Genomic DNA, 22,024 nt, shown 5'->3' with positions numbered 1-22,024 from the left:
CAGAGGATGAGGATGGGTGTTGGCTATGGCATAAAGGTCTGAGAAAATATTAACCCTAGAAGTCAGTATCCAACTATCTAAGGTTGTAACATGTAGGAGGTGTGGGGGAGTATAATAATATTGAAAATTGACATACCTGTAGCGTATTGTTGGGTATGGAGTGAGTCACAGGTAGAGAACACGGGCAATACCTATGAGATTAGTCAATGTGGTAACATAATGCGTGATACTATAAGAATAACATAGGAAATGTGAACATATGAGGTTTGGAAATGGATCGTGAGGGCCAGATTGTGAACCCAAATAAGTATTATAAACCACTAGCCTAAATAATCACCAGTGTACAAGGAGTGAAGCAATTGCTGCTCAAATGATGAGCACCCTGTAACTTGTAACACATGATAATATGCAGAAACCTGAGACAATCAATGTAACCACTAATAACATAGTAAATATAGACCCACCTAAAAAGGTTGTGGATCACTGAAGTTCTGTTCAGGAATCCTGAATAAGGTACCTATAAGAACATATGAAATGTAATTACTCAGATTGTCGAGAGGTCCAATGGCCTTTTATTATAACAACCATACACATAAAACAGTGGAAATAGACCTCACCTATGAGTTTCAGACAGGATATAACCCAGACCACAAACTGAAGAAAATGAAATAATTCTGTAGTCTTAACTTCTAGCAACCTACAAAAATATGCATTCTGTTAAAACATACATGATAACAATCTGTGACATGGAATTTAATAAGTATCAAGAAATGAACTTTACTTAATCCATCAATCAGAAACAAATTAAATGAGCTTAATGCAGACTGGCTGTAATACAATGGATCAACCACTAGAGGGCTGATATTAACTGAACGCCATTCTCCTATACTGTTCGTGTAAAGTCAGCATAAAACAATTCGAACCCATTTAGAACCTATGAGGGCATGATAGATTGTTCGGTTGCAAATACATGAACGGCCCACATATGGAAGGCAATACTATGAACAGAATCACTCCGTTCCTAAATCATTTGTGAAAAACTTCTATGTATATGAACAACTTATCATAATGCATTTGTGAGTATTGGAGTCGAACAGGATGTGTGCATGTGCATTCTCCCGAATGCATAATAATCGTGAAAACAAACATCCGAAATAACCATCTAGGCTGAGAAAGTAGCCGAAAGCCCAGCTGCAAAGTACCCATTCATATCAATTAACCCTTTAAGGACACATGACATGTGTGACATGTCATGATTCCCTTTTATTCCAGAAGTTTGGTCCTTAAGGGGTTAAACAAATGATACTAACAAAAGGATGCATTTGAATAAGGTAAGTGTTGAAACATAGAGCCAAACCGTGATGACGCTGTGTGCCAGTGACTGAGGCGCGCCGGCCGGCTTTATGACTCCCTGTTTACAAGGTTTCCTGGTCAATCTTCGAAGAGCCGGAGAAAAGCACGGGTGTCTGGAGAGCCTGAGACTGCTGAGGAGATCAGTTTTCCAGATAAGGAAGTCTGTTGAAGTGGCTGGAGTACCGGAGAGTTCCCTCAAGGAGAAGGTAAGTAAATGGCGATTTGCTCAGACCGGAAGTTGCAGTATGCAAATCACCAGATCAGTTGGGATAGGTCTGGCATCCCAGCCTTATAAACATATATATATATATATATATATATATATATATATATATATATTTATTGGAGAAATAAAGTAAACCGAGTGCAGGTCAGGAGTCCGGATACAAGTCAAGGGCTCATAAGCTGCACCACTGTAACCACCTAATAGGGAGCTCCAATGAAGGGGTAACCCTCCAAAAAAGTAGGTAATAGGAGTAGGTGATGTGTAGAGTCCCACAAGGGGAAACCAACATCAGGAGAGCTCCACTGTATAAGAAATGAGGAAGGGAGGCCCTACCTTTAATCAATCTAAGGATAAAAAGGAATATGCAAACAAAAAGTATAACTTGAAAAAAAGGGAGATCCCAGGGAATCAATTGTCTGGAGTACTAGCGAGCATCTAAGTTCCAGTTCCCCTAGTGTCCGACTGACAGGAAGGTAGTGTAAACGAGGTTAGGGAGAGAGAAGAGGCACAGGGTCCCCAGAGAACAAGGGACCGGGTAATGAGGTCTAAACGCAGATGAAAGCCTCACACAAAAAATAAATAAATAAATCTCTCAATTCACCCTAAAAGTTACCTCAACACCGTGGTCTAACCACTAGTGTCTACCTGAACCAACTCTGCCTACTAAAGTTATAAATAAATAAATAAACACCTAAAAAAAAAATCAATAACCATAGTGGTAACAAAAATAAAGTGCTACCAAGTGCAGAGATTAAAGAAAAAGAAAATGCTTGACGCGCGTTTTGGCGAGTTTTATCCTTAGATTGATTAAAGGTAGGGCCTCCCTTCCTCATTTCTTATACAGTGGAGCTCTCCTGATGTTGGTTTCCCCTTGTGGGACTCTACACATCACCTACTCCTATTACATATATATATATATATATATATATATATATACACACACACACACAGTACATATATAAATTATATGTATAATTACATACATAAATAAATATTGTGAAGAAAAACCCCATCTTATGGACTTCGTTCGACTATTTTACCCAATTCTCCCCTTTGTTCGCCCAGTTGTTCGGTAACCGAACGGAGACCCCCCTCCTAGAACACCAATTAAGTTATTAACACTATGGGCATTCGAAAACCACATCAAAAGGATTCCGCCGAACGCTGTACTGGGTGCCCGCCATTTCGTGCAGTCGAATGCACGTGGTGAGAACAATGGATAGCGGCCATCTTGACACACAAATACACTCAGCTGGACTTGGTCGTCGAGTGCCTGGAACTGTTTTCGGCCAGGCACTCTGCTGAACCCCGGTTGACTTCCATACATGGTCCATTCGCTGAATATTTTGTATTCACGAACACCGTTCAGTAAAAGTAAACTACCGAACGAGGGGAATATCATTCATGAACCAGCGTTCGCATAACTCTTATGGTTTTCGGCAAAAAGCCTCACAAACTGAGACTGGCTCTTGCCACATTTTCTCTGGAACTGTTTCCGGCTTACTCCTCGTGGCAGACCGGTCAAAACTTCCATGCGATGGTATGGACAAACCACCAAACGGATCCGGATCTGATTTTCTAATATATTGTTTACCCATATCCTACCTATCCAACGATGGGACTTTTGTGGGGTTACAGTGTGGGGTGTTTTAAAAATGTTGTATTTTTTTTTGTCCTGGAAATAATTGAGCTTGGCCCAGCCCCTAACTCAATTATCTCCCAGGCTCAGAGGAGGAGTTTGTATAATGCATAAATACTGTTGCTGTGTGTTTGCCATTAACCCCTTAAGTACCAAACTTCATGTAATGTGTCCTTAAGGGGTTAAACAGATCTCTACCCAGCATTAAAGGACCACTATAGGCACCCAGACCACTTCAGCTTAATGAAGTGGTCTGGGTGCCAGGTCCACATAGGATTAACCCTTTCTGCTGTAAACATAGCAGTTTCAGAGAAACTGCTATGTTTACTTTAGGGTTAATCCAGCCTCTAGTGGCTGTCTCATTGACAGCCGCTAGAGGCGCATCCGCGCTTCTCACTGTGATTTTCAGAGTGAGAAGACGCCAGCGTCCATAGGAAGGCATTGAGAATGCTTTCCTATGAGACTTGGCTGAATGCGCGCGCGGCTCTTGACACGCATGCGCATTCAGCCGATGACGGGGAAAGGATGAGGAGAGTCTCCAGCACCAAGGGAGCCTGGCGCTGGAGAAAGATATGTGTTTAACCCTCTTCCACCCCATCCAGCCCAGCGGGAGTGGGACCCTGAGGGTGGGGGCACCCTCAGGGCACTATAGTGCCAGTAAAATGAGTATGTTTTCCTGGCACTATAGTGGTCCTTTAAGCCTCGGGTCATGTGTGGGGGGGTTATGCTATGCTTGTGTCTACACTCTGCCTGGAAGGATTATTTGCTATTTACTGGATAAAAGGGAACCCGAGAGGGTTAGACCGTCACATATGTATTTAAATTCTACATGTATTTATGTAATCTTTTTACGTAATTATGTGATTTTATTAAAGTAGGAAATGGTTTGTCTTACACAATTAATCATTGGACATCATTGGCATCATCTTGCACAATGATTTGCTAAGGAAGTACTACTTCACTATATATGACTGTAGTAACAAGGAGACCACTGCACAATGTGTAAATGTGTAAATCAAAAGAAGATAGCAATGGACTTAACCAAGGTAGACAGAAGATGCATTAGAAGAAGAGTGCACACTAGCTGTAGAACATACTAGTGGAGTGCTGTCTGTCTTCTCCAGACTCTCCTGCTCTGGCTCATTGACTACCTCCTGGCCAGAGATAAATTAAGTATGAGTGCAGTAGTGATGGAAAGAGCAATATCATCATCACCAGATTCATTGCCACCACCACCAAGACCAGACATCGGGGACACTACTTCAGTACTCTGCTGTCCTCGTGCATAAAGGTTGTCTCTGATGACACTGATAATCCAGACTCTGCTGAGTTGCTATTTTGGGTTCTAGAGGCACTAGTACAAATTGTACCAGTTCAGCTGTAGCTCCCGAAGGCGCTCTGTCTGTGTTTGGGGAACTCCAGCATGCTTTGCAAACACACTGCTGCTAATAGTGAATCTAACTGACTCTGCTGCTACAGCTTTAGATTCTTCTCACCAATAAGTACAGCATAAAGAAAAAAGCATTTGCCTCCTAAGTGGTGAATCAGATGTAAAAGACGTGCTAGTCCCACTATCCTGAGGCGGAATACTGCCTAGAGTGGTGTTATTTCTGCTGGTGTTGGTGATGTCAGCAGAGTTGTCAGCAGTGCTCATAGCCTCCTACCCTCCCACAGTTTCTCCCAGGGATTCGGATGTAACATTGATGATGATCGGTTTGTTTTTATTACTACAATAAATTGGGGTATATTTGTGTTTATTAATAGATATTTGTGCAATATGCTATGTGTTTGTTTGTTTTTTTAAACTGAGCCACACTCTCCTCCTCCTCCTGGTTTGATGTCCACAAACCGCTTTAGAGAAACATTTTTTGACTGAAGTGCAAATTGGACTAAAAATCCAAGTGTTGTTTGTGTTCAAAATCTTCATTTCTTTGCCAGATTTTTGAGGTTCATGAGGAAACACAGCTAAATAGGTGTCAGAACTCAGAGTTAAAAAAAACAAACAAAAAAACATAGGAAAGTTTCATCACCAATTCATTTTTTTTTTTTTTTTTTCAACACCACACTCAACCACCGGGGACTTGATACTCTATTTCTCAGAGTTTTCATTGCCATAAAGTCAGAAAGGGAATTAAAATTAGAATAACTGATACAATGGCTGATGTTCCCATTACATGTATGATCCTACTTTGCTAATTGAAACATCTAATCTGTTATGCCAGCCACCAATAACCACCTGTCTCTGCATGGTATATAGTTGAACGTTGTCTGCCAGACATTGATAACAACCCTTCATACAAAGCCACACTTTAGAAACAACAAACATTAAACATTCTACAGGCAAAATGAAATGTTATCTGTAGGGAGTCTGTTAGTAGAATAAGATAGGCAGCTCTCCTCCGGTTCCTACACCTATGCCACCAGAGATGCCACAAATTGCATATGTGTGTGCATGTGAATATAAATATATATACGTATGATATATAATGTCCAGAGTCCTCTTCATGCGAGTTATTAAATTCCGCTTATACAGCATTATAAGGTATTGATGAAAACATGCATCAGTATCTGTAATAAAACATACACATATTTTTTAGTAAAAATCATAGGAAGACCAAGTATATTGCCACTTGATCACCACATAACACAGGAAAATAATGAGTTGTTAGTGCCCTAGTGGCTAACATGCACATTGTTTAACAGAAAACACACCCATTGTTATTGCAAACAGGTTCAGTCAGTACTGAAAAAGAGGAAAGGTTATCTCTCATTGAACCGAGGTTGGTAGCCTCTTACATATGCGCGATTATCTTTTAATTATAATATGAATACAATTCTGTTTGTCTCTTACCTTTGTTGCCGGCCGCACATGAAGTTCTGCATAAAATTGCAGTTAAATAGGCTATCAATTGCCCAGTGATAAAATGAAGAATCTGAAATAACAATAGCTAAAGGGATTTTACCTTATTTAGATTTGATTAGTTTGTTGTCCTTAGATTTTGCAACAGAGAAAAAACAGACCCCCTAAGTTGATATGATCCCACTGAACAGAGTAATTGAGAGTTAAACCACTTTAGCCAAATGAGTGCATACATTTTTGAACAAAATGCCATTTGTGACTGGCACCAACACTATACCAATAAGCAACATATAGGACAGAGGACTACTGTACAAACATTCAATACATTTCAATCATTCAAAAATGGTAATCAAAATGCTAGGTAAACCTGTCCTGATTTCTGTAACAAATGTAGAATGGAAATTTTTAAATAGCTTCTCCAATAGCTAAATTTACACAATATCTAAAAAAAAAAGATATTGATATAATAACGTAAATAGTGTCCATAAGGATCTTGAAATAAAAATGTAGTAACAGGACATGTGTGAGAGTATCTGGGTGTTGGAAACATAGTGACTATTATGAAATAGGCTGAATATGTTACATAAGAGCAAAAATCAAGAGATTATGGTACACTTGGATCATATCACAACATAAAGAGCAGCGGAATTGTATACATCCAGATTTCAATTCCATGTTGATAAATGCAAAAAAAAAAAAAAAAAAAACATCCAGTCCTGATTTTAGTGGGGAAAAAAAATCAAAATGGCCTTGTTGTGACAGATTGTAATACCTAAATGGACAAAATAATTAAAATTAAAATTAGTCCTTATACCCATTAAAGAGACACTCCAAACCCCTAAAACTTTGGCTTGCTGAAAACCTTTATGTGTGAAGAGTGTCTCCTTTTTTTCATTTTGGTAATTGTGCAGAATTTAGTTTAAATGTACACTTTTATAAATTAGAATGGTTACATCCCCTGGCTTTTCTTGCAGACAAGAGGTCCTGTTACTTCCTGGTTTCGTACGCTTGTTTGCACTGGACTCCAGAGGCAGCAATTGCCCAGATCACTTGCCTTGCAAAGACTTCTCATTGAGCTGCATTTGGAAGTCGGTGATTGGACAGCCACAGAAAGCATGGGTGGGGTTAGAAGAGGAAGGCTTGTAAAGGTAGCCGACAAAGAGAACTACAGATTTTGCAAGCTGTTTTCAGATATAACTCGATATAAAGATATAAAATGCATGCAAGTGTATTTGGGCAGTGGAGTGTCTTTTTAAGCATGTAGGAAAAAAATGATTAGGCTTATAGTTACAGATACCTATCTCATTAACTGGCGCTTGGTAGCTAACAACCACAAGTTTTAATACCCACACAAATCTCCTAAATCATAGTGCTCAAAGTGAAAAGGTGAAATAAGATCACAAACTGCCTGACACGTGTTTTGGTGCTACATTGCATCTTTGTCAGGGGACTCGCTCATTCGCAGGATTTAAAAAAATGCCTTCATGTTAGGACAATCAAAACTCGTGGGTGGTTTGTAAGCACGAGACTTTGTCTAATTGAATACTCTGCCTCCCATATGATGTCATAGGTTAAATTCAGTTTGCCTGATGTAATAGATCTTCCTGTTCTGTCAAGACATTTTGCTGATGAAATAAGGGTACAAGCCCAGTATAGTTCTGGTAATAGCCAACTGACTAGCTACACCAGTCCCATTGAGAAAAGCCAGTGGCTGCTCACTGTAAAAAGACTAGTGACTGTGCAGCTGCCCAGTCAAAAGTAACATACTTCCACCCATGGGCATCGGGTGTGGGCTTCAATTTAAAGAACAGGGGGTGGACAGATCACTGCCCACCCACCTTGCCCCCACAGTGGGGCTTTCAATGTAAGAAATAAAGTGGGTGGGACGTAGTGTCCCCTTGTGCCCTCAAGGTGGGGTTCTTATAGTAATAATAATTTGTGCCCCCCACCCATGGGCAGCTGGTGGGGGCTCTTATATTGATAAGAGTTGACCTAGTATTCCCCTGAGCTCACATCTATTGGCAGCGGTTAAGATCTCTAATATTGATAAGGGGGGACCTAGTATTTCCCCACTGCCAACAGCTTGGGCAGCGGGTGGAGGCTGTAATATTTATAAAGTGGTGGACCTAGTGTCCTTCCCAGACCTTTCATGGGTGGTGGGCAGGATCTTTAATATTGATAATGGCATGGACCTAGTGTCTTCCTCCCCCAGCCCCCACACATGGGTGGCAGGTGGGTCTATTTAATAATCAAAGGTAGAGTGGGCCTGCTATTGTGAGCTTGGCCAGATCGTTCTGATTATTTGTTTTACTAGACAACCAATCAGAGTGCTCTGACTGCACTTGTATAGTGAGGGACAGCTCTTATAAGCTGTTTAAAACCAGTACAGATAAACCCCATCTAAAAAACTTGTGAAACGTGTGGAATTTTGGCATGCTTTTCTAATAAATTTAGGTTTCACCAGTTAGCCTGATAAACTAAGCTGCACATTGTACTTTGTCTTTTTCTCATGGGCTTCATCATGGGCCAACACAGTCATAGGTGATACAGCACGAACGTCACATGGAAGTGATGTCATGCCATAGTCTCTGGTATCAGTGCTCAGATCACAATATGGGCTTGTGCCTGTATAAATACATAACATTCTTACTGTTGCAAGTGATATTATTTATTTCATATGCTTTATTAGTGTTGATTTAAATTAGCAGTGTATTTATCCATTTTATGTGTGTTTCTTTACAGGTGATGCAATAATTGCACCTATAGGGACCTTTTTTTATTATTATTAAACAATTGTTGTTTGAACAATTTTGGTATTTTTTTTTGTTCCATTTTTAAATGAGGTGCTCCTCTGAAGACAATTTTCAGATTGACAGGGATAATTTCATTTAAGATAGCATTTTCTTTTTAAATGTGCCAGTGCTTTTTAGACATGTGCAATTCGTTACGGTCCGAATATGTATTCGGACGAATTTCGGGCAATTCGGACATTCGGGTACTTCTGAATGTCCGAATTGCTGAAGTGCTGAATTGCCGAGGTCCCGAAGTTCAGAAATTACCGAAGTTCCGAAGTGTCAAAGTGCCGAAGTTCCGAAGCACAGTATTGCCTAAGTACTAATATACTTACCCAGTGAGTAGGGGCATGTCTACTCACATGCAAGTAAGGGCATGTCTATTAAACAGTGCGAGTAGGGGAATGTCTATTAAACAGTGAGCAGCCTGTGCACCCTGAGCGGCGGGTGGGGGCCCTAAATTATAATAAGGGGGGACACCTAATGTCCTCCCCCTGGCCCCCACCCCTGAGCGGTGGGTGGGGGCCCTAAATACTAATAAGGGGGGACCTTATGTCCTCCTCCTTCGCCCCCACCCCTAAAATATGAGACCAGGGTACCCACCCAGTCAAATCCACTCCAAATTAATCTCTCTTCCCATTTTGCCATAAAGAGGTTGGCATAACTGGGTGCGAACCTGGTACCCATAGTAATGCTGTGTTTTTGTAAATAAAGACTCACCAAACCAAAAATAATTATTTACAATTGAATTAATTAAAATTAATTATATTCCTTCTATTATAAAATCTACCTGCGCTTGATGCATTTTTCCATTTCTTTCTAAAATATTTTTTCACAGCACTACAAACTTTCTCGCGTGGAGTGATTGTATATAATGGCTGAACGTAAGATGTGAAGGAAGTATTCCATTTTATATTATTATGGTTTTTCAAGTCTGAGGTATAAAGGGACAGTACGATAATACAAAATATATGTACAGGTTGCGCCAAAATTAAAAGTCCAATAGAATATCAGATGCTTGCAGTATTCTTTACTTGTAAATTGTCCAGGCTTATTTAGTACTGCTATAAAACCAGCTCTGAGTATAACAGCATGCAGCTGTACAATCCTCACTGACGGATATGTTCTTCTAAGAGTCAGTCACTCGGAATGTAGGTGGATATATACATAGATACGAAAGGCAAAAATAGTGCTCTCTGTAAAGCCGTACACTAGTAATTATAAAGGTAAAAGTAATCTACTCACATTTGATGGAGCAATATACACTTGCTCAGGTATTAATGCTTGGGTGGTACAATCCCCACCAGGGAAATAATGTAGAGTAGCTCCTCCAAATGGTAGTTCTTCCCAGGATGCAGGTAGCAGGTAGGCAATGGTGGAATAGATGTGCCAGGAACAGTAGAATATATAAAAAGAACAGAAACTAAATAAAAAAATTTAAAAGCATAAAAATATAATAAATGGTCAGACACATAAATTAGGTGAATGCCAAATATCTTTAATGCTTAAAATTACTAGTATAAAATAACACAATGTGTTTTGTCTACTAAGGACTTTCTCAAGTGTAAAGCTGGGGCTGAGGGTATCCCTTACTACCAGTGTTAGCTGCCTGCTTACAATTCTACGTATAGTTGCCTTTTAGCGCTTATCCCATTTTCTATTATAAAGGGACAGTACACTTACTACGCTTAAGGGCTAAAAAAAATGTAAGCGCGGTTTATACTCAGTATTGTTTTTATTCTACTGTTTGTCACAAGGCTGGGGAGTCCTTGTAAAATTTACTGCTGACTCACCATAATGATAGCGAGCACCTAATCTTTTACCAGTTATTATAAGCTATTTCCCTGACTGCGCAGAGCCTGCATGGGTGAAGATGGATTAACTTAATTGGAAGAAACACATCCAGTGCGAAACCCATCGCGAGCCACGTGGGTGGGCGCAGTTTGCATTGATTAGCCATTAGATATAAGTTCTAATGAAACAAAAGGTTGCAAAAGTGAACCAATTATATATATTTTAAGTGAGAGGAAGTAACCAACAGAGGGAAAGAGGAGGAGTTGTGAAAACAATGTAAAAATGTTTTTTATTCTCTTATTCTCTATTAAAAATATATATTTTTTTACTGCTGCTAAATATAAACATTTAGTGGCAGCCCCTAACATCAATCTTCTTTTGTGTTGGTGCTGTGGACAGAACTCTGAATTAAGAATCAAACAAAACCGTTCATCCATTGTCCATTTTGGTCATATGGCAAGAATTTGGACCACCTGACGTTTGCCCAAATTTGGGGCAAGAAGCGATGCAGGAGAAGCCAAATACACATCTAATACTTAGATCAATTTGTTATTGCATCCACCTGTGAACAAATTTAGATATCAGGAGTCAGGACATCTTTTGAGCCTTACAGTTCTTTTTCAATAAAATCTGGAAAATCACCATGGCAATATTTTTGGCAATATGATTGGTAGGACATGCAACTTCACCCTTCAAAGTAGTTATAGTGACAGAAACTGTTGGGAGAACACCTGGTAAAATACCTGGTTTTAATTACTGTAGTTTCTTACCGCATGCAGCATCTGACTATATGTACCTGTCATATTAGTAATCCTCCTATTTCCTTATTTTTCTTGTGTTGTAATATTGATACAACAGTTAAGTTGTGGGTTACCAGCTTTTTAGATGCCAGGAAAAATCGGATTGCCAGCTTGGAATCAAGAGTGTTTTTCCCCCCAGTTTGTGGCAAAATTAGAAATAGCTGCAAATTGATTTTCAAGGATTAACTGCAGTAATGCGGATATGCGAAAGGCTGAACATGATGAATTTGAGTATTTTTTTTTTCAGCCTATGTTACTATGTAACTCTATACTATATTACTATAAAGATGTGCAGGAGTGAAACGCAGCTGCAGCCAACTCCCACTGGACCTCAGGGAAGCTATTCTACTGTAGCAAAAATGTGGGCAAACATTAGCTCACATTATCATGTATTTTTATATTTTTATTTGAGTGTGTGTATCTGGCAGTGTGTCTGCTTATGTCTTTATGTGTGTCTAATAGTGTATTCTCTGTAAGATTGTGTGTATCAGGCGGTGTTTGTTTAACAGTGTGTCTTTGCGTGTACCTGCTTGTATCTGGCAGTGTGCTTCTGACTGTACCTGTATACCCGGTAGTGTGTGTCAGTTTGGATTTGTCTGTGTCTTGCAGTGTTTGTTTGTGTGTGTGCATATGTCTCTGGAAGTGCACATTAAAGACCTCTCAGTCGTGGTTTAGACCCAACGGGTAGCCAGTAAAAAGGCAAAGAGGGGCATTTTGTGACCCAGCCATCTTAATAATTCCAGCTTGGAACAACTTGATGTTTGTTGTTGCCAGAACTTTTATTGGCCAGGGCCTACATGGATATTGACAGTGTCCAGGCGGCCCTTCGGGCTGGGGCCCTTCAAGATGGTGGCGCTCAGCTGCAGACTCCGCTGACTCATCTGTAAGCTGCTGCCACGGTGGTTGTTCCTGCCCTTGGTGGCCCACTACATCGGGTGCGACCTCCGGCCCATTTCAGCCCCTATCCAGGTGGCCAAGTTCAGCCGGAGGTCCTGGAATCCTCCAGGGGGGGCGGCTCATCATGACAGGAGCCGCGGGGCCGCCGGTCCTTGGGGGCCAGGGCAGGAGCAGCTCCTGTTGTTCAATTCCACTCCAACTCGGGCTGCCAGGAGTTCGTCAGCAGCCAGAGCACCCCATTCAGATACTGTCACGTATCCTTCGTATCCATGTGGCAAAAATGGAGATAATTACCTTCCAAAGATCGAGGGGAGTGCCGCTTGGCTGTCTTCTGCTATGATGCCTGGTTTGCGTGGCATGTTGGTGCATGCTGGCCACTGCAGACCCACGCAATTATATAGCCCCACGTCCGTCCATGGTAAAGACAACGTTGACAGTGTGGGTGACGTCACGCAAAAGACACACATGCACATTTTGGGGTCAAGGGCTAGGTACAGCCAATCAGATCTGCAAGAGGGTTATTTAAACTAATTTATTCCTTAGCTCATTTCCCCGTTGTGGTTTCCCTTAGATGGTTATCCGAAAGTGTGTTCATGATCGTGTTATTCTGGTTTTTGACTTTGGCTTCGTTTTGACTTCCCTAATTTCTGGTACCCTTGACTTTTGGCTTTTCCTTATCGCTGTGTCTCGTTCTGTGTCCCTGACCTCGGCTTGTTTTCTGTCTATTCTCAGGTTCGTTAAGTCTGGCCATTCTAAGGTCCGGTTAGACGTTACCCTTAGTTCTAGGGTGTGATACTATTCTGCGTGCTGGATCAATATAATCCTGACAGATACCCAGCGTGCGTCCCGCTCGTTCATCAGGCGGAGTGCCGGTCAGGCCTCCAGGCCGGTAACTAGGCCACAGGGGAAGTCACAGGGGCTGCAGCAGTTGCAGTCCCTTTTGGGAAAATTGCTTTTTTATGCAGCAGGTCTGACTAGGAATTTTGAGTTTTATGGAGGATCTGCTTCGGGATCGGCGTGTGACGTTCAGCTGTGATAACATGGGGGTCATAGTGCTATCAACAACTTATTGGCCTCTTCCCCTCCAGTAGTCAGGCTTTTCCGACGACTTGTATTGCGCTGTCTGCAGTTTAACATATCCTGTAGGGCGGTACATCTCCCCGGGGTGACTGACCTAATGGTGGATGCCTTCTCTCGTTTGCAGTGGCGGGAGCTCAGGGAGTCAGCACCTGGGGCGGGTGCAGTCGGGTTCCCATGGCCAGCGGACCTGTGGGGCCTTGGACTGACAGAGTGATGGACGGATTTGGTGGTTGGTGGCGGAAGCAGCATGGCGCAGGTATGATAAGGCATGGGGGAGTGGCTGTCTTTTGAATGGGTACGTGGGGGTTTCTGGGCTGACAGCTTCAAGGTTTGCTGCACTTGCTGTGGTTCTGGGAGGCGTCTGGCTGCTCAGTTGGCCGGACTCGGCTTCTGGTTTAAGTTGAACAAAGTTACCAATGTCACCAAGGATTTCATGGTTTCCATGGCTTTGAGGGGTTGGTGTAGTGGTCCCAGGGTTTCGGACTCCGGGAAACCTGTCTCTGGGGCATGTTGTTGGGCATATTTCAGGTCTTGCCTCAGCTATGCACGTCAGAGTTTGAGTTGTCATTGTTCAGCTTGGCATTTTTGTTTCCTTTTTTTGGGGCCCTATGGGTAGGGGAGCTGGTTAGTCCTCGTAGGCAGGTTTCTGGGGGGGTGGTTTGGGGGTGATGTGTCCTTCTGGGGATCAGTGCACTTTCTGTTGCTCCGCTTGAAAGGTGTATGGGTCTCTCTCCAGGAGCCACCGGGTTCAGTGGTTTGTCCGGCCTCTCTGTGCACTGCGTCCATCTATGTCGGGCCTCCTGTTAGTTCACCAGGATGCGGTGTTGCTGTTCGCGTGTTCCAGAAATCATTGGATGCCTTTGGCATCCGGAGTAGGGACTTTGGGGGCCACTCCTTTCAGATTGAGGCTGCAAGGGAGGCATCGTGTCTGGGTCTCTCAATGTGCCTGTGCTCTCCCCGGGGGACTTCGACTTGGCCTGTCTCTTACGGTTGCAGACGTCCATTGATTCAGGTCGTGGGGCATGCGCTGGGTTCATCTGCTGCCAGAACTTGTTTAACTGTCCCGTTACTTAGGAGTGCCGGATGTCGTGGTGATCCACCTCAGGGCAATGATCTCAGCAGTGTTCCGGTATGGGGACTGATTCGTGTCCAGATTTGTGTGGGGGGTTGGAGGCATTGAGGTACGGCATTGCATTTTTGAACAAAATGCTGCAATGTTGTTCAGGAGTGACTGGGTACATCTTACAGAGGTTGGATCTGTTTAACCTAGCTTTACAAGATGCTTTGTAAGAGGCTATGGCGATGTTAGTGGGGCGGTTTTAGGGGGTAAAACAGTGGGGCTTGTGGCGGAAAAGGTTCTTGCCAATTGAGGTTGGACTAGTGGTCCAGTGAAAAGGATGATCGGGGCTGATACCGCCCCTAACCTAGTTAATAAATATCGGTTATGTAAGTGGGAGTGGTGGGCAAAGTTTGAGTTTCAAATGTTTACGGGTACATTGTTAATGTTTTATGTTAACATGATAAGTTAATGATATTTATTAATATTAAATAATGCTGTGGCCTGTTTGTCACCATCCACATCTTACGTCAGATTATTTAAGGTAAGCTTATGATAGGTTATGGGGTATTCACATCTACACGGTGCCCACTACCTTCACATATGTAAGGTGCACTTGGCTGTCTCATGGAAGTTTCAGTTCTCACATATATTTGAGCCTACTTCATGTAAATAAGTACATTAAAAAATCACGAGTGAAGACAGATCCCAAATAGAGACTGCACTGCAGCTTCTGTCACCAATAATGACCTTAAAAAAACATGATTTATGGTTTACAAAATGAACAAAATTTAAGCCAATTATGATTTGTCTGCTTCATGATGTCTAGAAAAAAGAAAATATAACCGTGAGATTTATATAGTTTAATGACAGACATATTGTATGCAGGTCCAGTGACTTTCAATGAATAGTTAAATATGAAAAATAACAATATAGAGGGCATTAGTAAAGAAAACCTTTGGCACAAAATTAATTTAAACAATTTCAGTGTTCACAATCATGATTGGGGTTAGTGTTTCTCTCAAACCAACATTTCGAATCTGGATCCCCTGGCTATGTTTCTCTCTTTAATGGCAAAAGTGGGTTAATCCCTGTATGAGACCTGAGCGGGAAATAACTGAAGGACAAGCTATTTAACCTGATGTCTGTTCACAATGTCCTCATAAATTCATGTTTTTGGGCTAATGTATGTAATTTACTCTACTAAATTCAGATGTGTAGGTGGCATATAAAAAGTATACTGCAGAGTTGCAGACACATTTGGCAGTAATTGCATGTAAATACCATATAAACATGTCTGAAACAAAATGGAACTTATTCTTGGATACATTTTTTTTTAAGTTCATTACCATCTTTAAGTAGAAAAATTACAGCGGAACTAACGAACTATAACTCACTAAGAATATTACTGTTCAAAGGTTTATGGGGTAAACACACTGACTAAACTTTTTTTTCCTGGTTTAGTCCGAACGTACTCAAAGGCTGCAAATGTAGTTTAAATTAGCCTAATGCAAACTTTTACTTTTAATTATTGCATTGTTTAAAGCATTATTCGTGTAAGCCATTTAAAATTAGTAAATGCTAGTCTGGACAGCCCATTCCATAACAATAGCAGTATTTAATTTAATTAACCCTCATTAAACTAATTTGCCATTGTGCACACACTGATAATATAACACACTGATAATATATCACTTGCCTTATTTGGTCAGTTAATCCACTTTCCTTTTGAGAAGCAAACAAATAATAGGAACTCTGTCATGTACAACAAAATCCTGTTTTATAGTAATCAAAAAGCTAGCAACTGCCATATATCTACTGCCGTAGATATTTTAACTATAATGTTGCTATTTTGTGAACTGTTTTAGTCACAAGGTATGTGGAAGTTCTGAGTTGTTGCTTGCTTTACCCAGCATCCTTTTCAGTTTTCTTGAAGTACAGGGTTCAAAATTTGCCAATTGAGCAGCATGTGGTTAGCTGAGACGTTCAATGTGGCCAGAGCCAAGAATTTAATATTTTTGGGTGGAAATATGGGCTCATTTTTCATTAGCTGGCTATTTGGCAAGTACAATCTAATTATTAGCAGATTAAAACTGAATTTTGTCATATAGTAAGTAGGAGAGTATACATAAAGCGACTATGAGATATACAGTATATATACACAGTATATATATGAGTATGCACAGTATAACATAACATCAGTCAAATCCTAAAGTTACCTATACAGCTAGCCCACATATAAATGGGAAAGATGGAATATAGAATCCAGCTTCTTTCCACGTGTTGTTGCTTCGTTGAGTAATCTTTACAGTCTGTCATATGTGCAAAGCATTTTTGGTCACATTGCAAAGGATGGTGCGTTAGGCACACATACACAGAAAATGTGACTACCTGGAAGTAGTGATGTCCCGAACAGTTCGCCGGGAACCGTTCGCCGGGAAACATAGCGAATTATGTAGTCATTGTTAAATAACTCCTCAACTCCTCAGGATGCAGGAGCAAGTCACCTTGAAGAACTTGAATCAACACCTATCCTACAACAGAAAATGTACAGGAAAGAAGTGTATTACTATTCATTAGAGTGGCTGGACCTTAAAAGGTTACTCCAACCAACTTGACCACTACAGTGATTTGATGTGGTCATGGTGGTGGGAGTTTCAGCTAGAAACATGGCACATACAGAGTTATTAGTTGAATCCGCAGCACACGTGAATTAAGCAGCTTAGAACTTCTGGCTGTCTTATGATAATTCTGTGCATATTTTGCATCTGTCTTCCGCACTCACAGTGTGCTGGCGACAGACATGATAATCTTCTCCCTTGTAGGCAGAGTGTCTGCAAGGGTAATATAGCTGTCCCGTCCCTTCTACTATGTGCTCCTTTCCACCTCCCTCCACTGATTTGAATGGTGTTATTAATAATTTTATTTTAAATAACCCTCCCCTGCCGGTGAAATACAGGCTTCTTTATGAGAAGCCTTTAATTGGACTTTGTGAGGTCAGGAGGGGGCGTGAAAGTCAGCGCCAGGAGCTTTCCAGGTAAGTAAAACTTATTTATTTGCAGGTTGGAGAGCAAAAGTGGGTGGGGCATCTAACTTATATTGCCCAATACACAGAAAAGATCCCTCCATCAAAAAGTTGGAATAGCCCCTTAATGCAATATCAAAAACATAATACTCGATGTACAAGCTGGGGTCAGGAACAAGAGAGGTGCACAGATAGACAGATCCGGGACGAAGGAAATCAGACCGCAAAATAATAATTTCAAGACAAAGCCAGGTGAAATATCAAAGAGTCACTGTAATCATAAACACATTATTAGGTACTCAGGAAACCGCAACCTGGCACTGGAATCGGGCACAGCAAGGTTTAAATAGGTACAGCGATTATTGACCATGCTTGTGTCATTTCTGCGCACCTAGAATGTACATGAACCTTGACAACAAAGTGACCCCACATGCCCCGTGTCCTTATTTTGATGCACAGATGTTTTATTACAAATGGATACCATATGGTAGCACTCAGAGGACCCTTATTGTGAGTGCCTTCTCATCACTTATGTTCATATGCCTTTATGGTAGCGTCCAGCGTCACAATTGACGCCAGAATGATGCGAGGTGGAGCGGGCAGTGCACGATTGAGCAGTTATCCCTATGTAAACTTTTCTGCTAGAGAGAAAAAGGATATATAATTTTGTATAATCATAGATATGGATAGCATTTTGTGGAAATCCAAGGTTAAAAGAATTATTGATATCTGATTGATATTTTACAATGTAAAATTTAACCTGTGAGTGTTGTGTAACGAGGTATTTTCTCAACTTTATAAACATTTCTAATTATTAAGAGCTTTGGATTTTGTTTGATAAAGTGAATTTCAGTCACGTATGGACAAATAAAGGAGACTTCTATACAGCGTCACCCTCTCCTACCTATACTGTAGCCAAAAAAGATTAAATTAAAACATTCCCAAAAGTGAGGGACTTGTCAAGTGCCATAGATCCTGCAGATCCGAAACATCCTAATTTTCAATAAGTGTTTAAAGTTGGGCTAAATCTGCTAACCTCAATAAATGAGGAATGTCACACTATTGGTACGATAATGTTATATGTCATTTTGGAGACTAATGGATTGAATCCTCTCCCTCTCTTGTCTGGTAATAAGCAAATAGCTCCTCGATTGCAGGGCTAATTACTTCTTAATTATGTGAAACAAATTCCTCTTTCTCTCTTTCCTTATTTGCCTTTCTAATGTGTGAAAAAGATGTTCTGCAGCACTCTTACAAGTGTAGGTTTTTCTATGCGAGTCAAGTTTAGTGGAGCTTCCATTTATATCGAGTCAAGTAATGAGTGCATACTGTTCTGAACCCGTAATGCAGTAGCCAAACATGACTCAGAAAAAGAAAACAAAGCCCAAAGTCTGGAAAAGAAAATGTATTTCTTCTTGTTTAAAAATCGTGGCTTGGACCAGCAATGGGGGGAATACGCCACCATGATAATGCTTACGCATTTCATGCCTTTACGGGCACTTCATCTCTTCATCCGTTATGCGCCATTGTGGTGGCATCAACCCCCCTTCTACCGGTTCCAGACACAATAAAAAAATAAATAAAAAAAATAATAAAGGTATCACTTTTAGTTTTCTTTTGCACACTTTGGGAGTTCTTTCTTTTTTTTCTTTTGCAGGTTTGTTATGGTTATGTTTGGCTGCAGGTTTTCATAAACTCCTTTTGTGGGTCACGCATTAATGTACAGGCCTATTCACTAAAGTGAGAATTGCTGGAAATTTAAAGTGAGTTTTAAAATTTAGGCCAAATTAGAAAAATTCTCTAAGCCAATTTTGTATTCAGTTTGGCTATTTTGGCCTTACATTGAATTCCCAGCAAATCTTACTTTAGTCAACAACTCTAACAGTCTATGCTCACAAACAATATGCTGTTAGTTAGCTGTTACCAATGTAAGGCCTCAATGACTGATACAAATTCTATATGTCAAAATGATTCTTTCTATATACTTTCTATAAATACAGAGTTCTACTCAGGCTAATATATCCTCAAAGATTAAAGCATGATACTTTACATTTCTATTGTGGGAAATATCAGAAATGCGCAAAACAATATAAAAAAAATGAAGACATCTACATTAGTGCATCCAGCTACATGCTCAAGGGATCAACATTTCTTACTGGTATCTAATTTTTCATCTTTAGAGGACAAAAAGTGCGTTTGATTTATTAGCTGATGTAGCGTGGGTTGTTTCTGATTTTTCTTATCACGTGATCTAATAAAATCAAGCAATATATACCAGATTAGAGAATACAGTGTTTCAGACTAATAAATTATTAAATTTATTCTGTTACTAGAAGTTAAATTGAACACAGATTTTTTGAATATTAAGAAGATTCAGATAAATTCATTTTATAAAGCAATCCCATTTACAATTGAACTAAACTCAGAAAAACTAGAATGTTTCTGTTTTGATAACTCTTTGTATACAGAATTTGCAACCTATGAATTTAACATTTTGTTATTGACAGTTTTGGTTATCATATGCACTGAATAAACCTATGTTCCCCTTTTTTTCCCCTCCCTCCTCCTTGTTTCTCTTTGCTCCTGTCCTTTCCCCTATCCTCTTTCTTGGTGTGTTTGCTTTATTGGAGCCTGGGGTGTTCTTTTGATCAACTCAATCTCTCTCTGGCACTTGAGACCTGATTGGCTAAAGGGTTTAGAGGGAAAATCTTTAATTAAGTAGATAATCTCTTCTTAGTAAGTTTGCAGCTTAATTTCTCTGGCCCTTTGGCTCTCACTTGGGATCTCTTACCAGACCTGGCACAAGAGATTTTCAGAAGAAAAATAATCTTCATTTTTTAGTGTCCCAGGGTGTTCCAGTTTTGGATTATGTTGAATATTGGGCCCCATCTCCGAATTCTCCTTATACTTCCTGTCCTCCAGTTTAGCCAGTCTTGGTAAGTACCATGGGCTTGATATGACCATATAAAGTTCTTTTTAGTTGTGTTATACTAGCATTTTTATACAGGTATATAGTCTTAGGTTAGATATTTTCTTTCATCGCATTTTAGTCCAAACTTAATTAATATCTTAGAATTGTATATTTCAAAATAAACAAACTAAAATGAAACAGCAATTTGTATATGTAGACATGTTTTATTATGTTTTCTTAAAAACTTCTAACACAAGGTCTGCAAGTGTAGGGTTTTTTTTATCGATGTTTTTAATTGCCTGCCAAGGAAGGTATTGAAATCATAAACTTAAAAATATCATAAGTTTTTAAATTTTATGTCAACTTTGTTTTACTTGCTAATTTCTAGCTCCCTAAACCAATCATGTTTTTTATAAATCTTTTTTTATGCATAAATCTTGAACTTTCTAACTTTTATTTTAATCAAATCTTGACATATTTAAGAATGCAAGAGAAAACCTCTATAATCTAGCATTGGCTGCAAAAGTCAGGAAACTGTGCTATTATTAATTTGTCACCTCTACCCCCTGTAATTGAGATATTCCTAGCATATAATGAGCATGCAAAAGTATAGAAACTAACTTGTGATGTTGCCGCGGAAATTTAAAAATCAAAAAAATGAAGATAATTTATTTTTCTACTTTAAATTGCATTCACAATTTTCCTGAACTGGAGTCGGTTATATATCTGTTTGTTTTTTTTCTGTACTGTTTTTGATTTGCAGTTTAAATCTTCCCATCTTTTCTTTTTGTAATAAATCTTCAGTTTGTTACTTTACAGAGAAATCATGCTGATTTGTCATAAAAAAAAAATTGTAAATATTTGTAACGAATTGCTAATTTGACTCCTTCAAAAAGAAATTGAAAAATATTTAATTTAATATGCATATATATTGTACTAAATATTGCACAGAGAAAACAGTCTAATATAGCAAGAATATGTTTCTAGAAATTTGAAATAATTTAACTACTAAACCACTGATTATCATTCTTTGATTAAAAAAAAAAAAAACAACCCAACAATTATTTTGTTTAACTTTTTTTAAAGTAGTCATTTAAATTTTCTGTTTTAGACAAATGCTATCCATTGCAACCCTAAGACAAAATTTTAACCCTGGACCACTATTTGAAATCAGCCTTACTACTCTCATCTGTTTTTCAAACCCAGATGTAGAAATTCAGTGTTAATTTATCCACTTGATCTCTTTATAATTAACTTTATAATATATTTGGCTGTCAAAATTGATATATTTATTATTTTAATCTGTTTTTGTACTTTTATACACTTTTACTCAATGACTAAATGCAGAGAAAATATTTGCCACAAAAGTATTTGGTTAATATAATACAATAAATTTATTGAGCGACAGAATGGGCTAAAATTGAAATACTGCATTGTGTTTTGGCAAGCTGTTTTTAAATAGTGCAACAATGGAGTCTAGATGGTAATACATCACTTGCTCTTATCCTTTTTAGTGGGTTGTAGATATAAACAAATGCACGGATACACATGCACTTTTATTTAATAAGGCAGTATAATTCAGGGAGGATT

The 22,024-nt window shown here is 39.6% G+C and overlaps 1 protein-coding gene across 4 annotated transcripts in view; it reads left to right on the top strand.

Moving 5' to 3' along the window:
- The window catches only part of WNT8B (Wnt family member 8B), a 112,468-nt gene that overhangs the window by 44,297 nt on the left and 46,147 nt on the right, over positions 1–22,024 (top strand). For 3 of the 4 annotated variants that reach the window (XM_063435053.1, XM_063435050.1, XM_063435051.1), the window contains exon 3: positions 20,365–20,459. The exons of the other annotated variant lie outside the window; for it this stretch is intronic. In XM_063435053.1, the coding sequence (XP_063291123.1) occupies positions 20,365–20,459 (95 nt within the window). The remainder of the gene's footprint in view (positions 1–20,364; positions 20,460–22,024) is intronic. 4 annotated transcript variants of the gene reach the window in all.

The sequence above is a fragment of the Pelobates fuscus genome, chromosome 10, assembly GCF_036172605.1.
Source record: "Pelobates fuscus isolate aPelFus1 chromosome 10, aPelFus1.pri, whole genome shotgun sequence".
Taxonomy (NCBI): domain Eukaryota; kingdom Metazoa; phylum Chordata; class Amphibia; order Anura; family Pelobatidae; genus Pelobates; species Pelobates fuscus.
The sequence above is the reverse complement of the archived record's forward strand: the minus strand, read 5'-3'. Positions and strand labels throughout refer to the sequence as shown.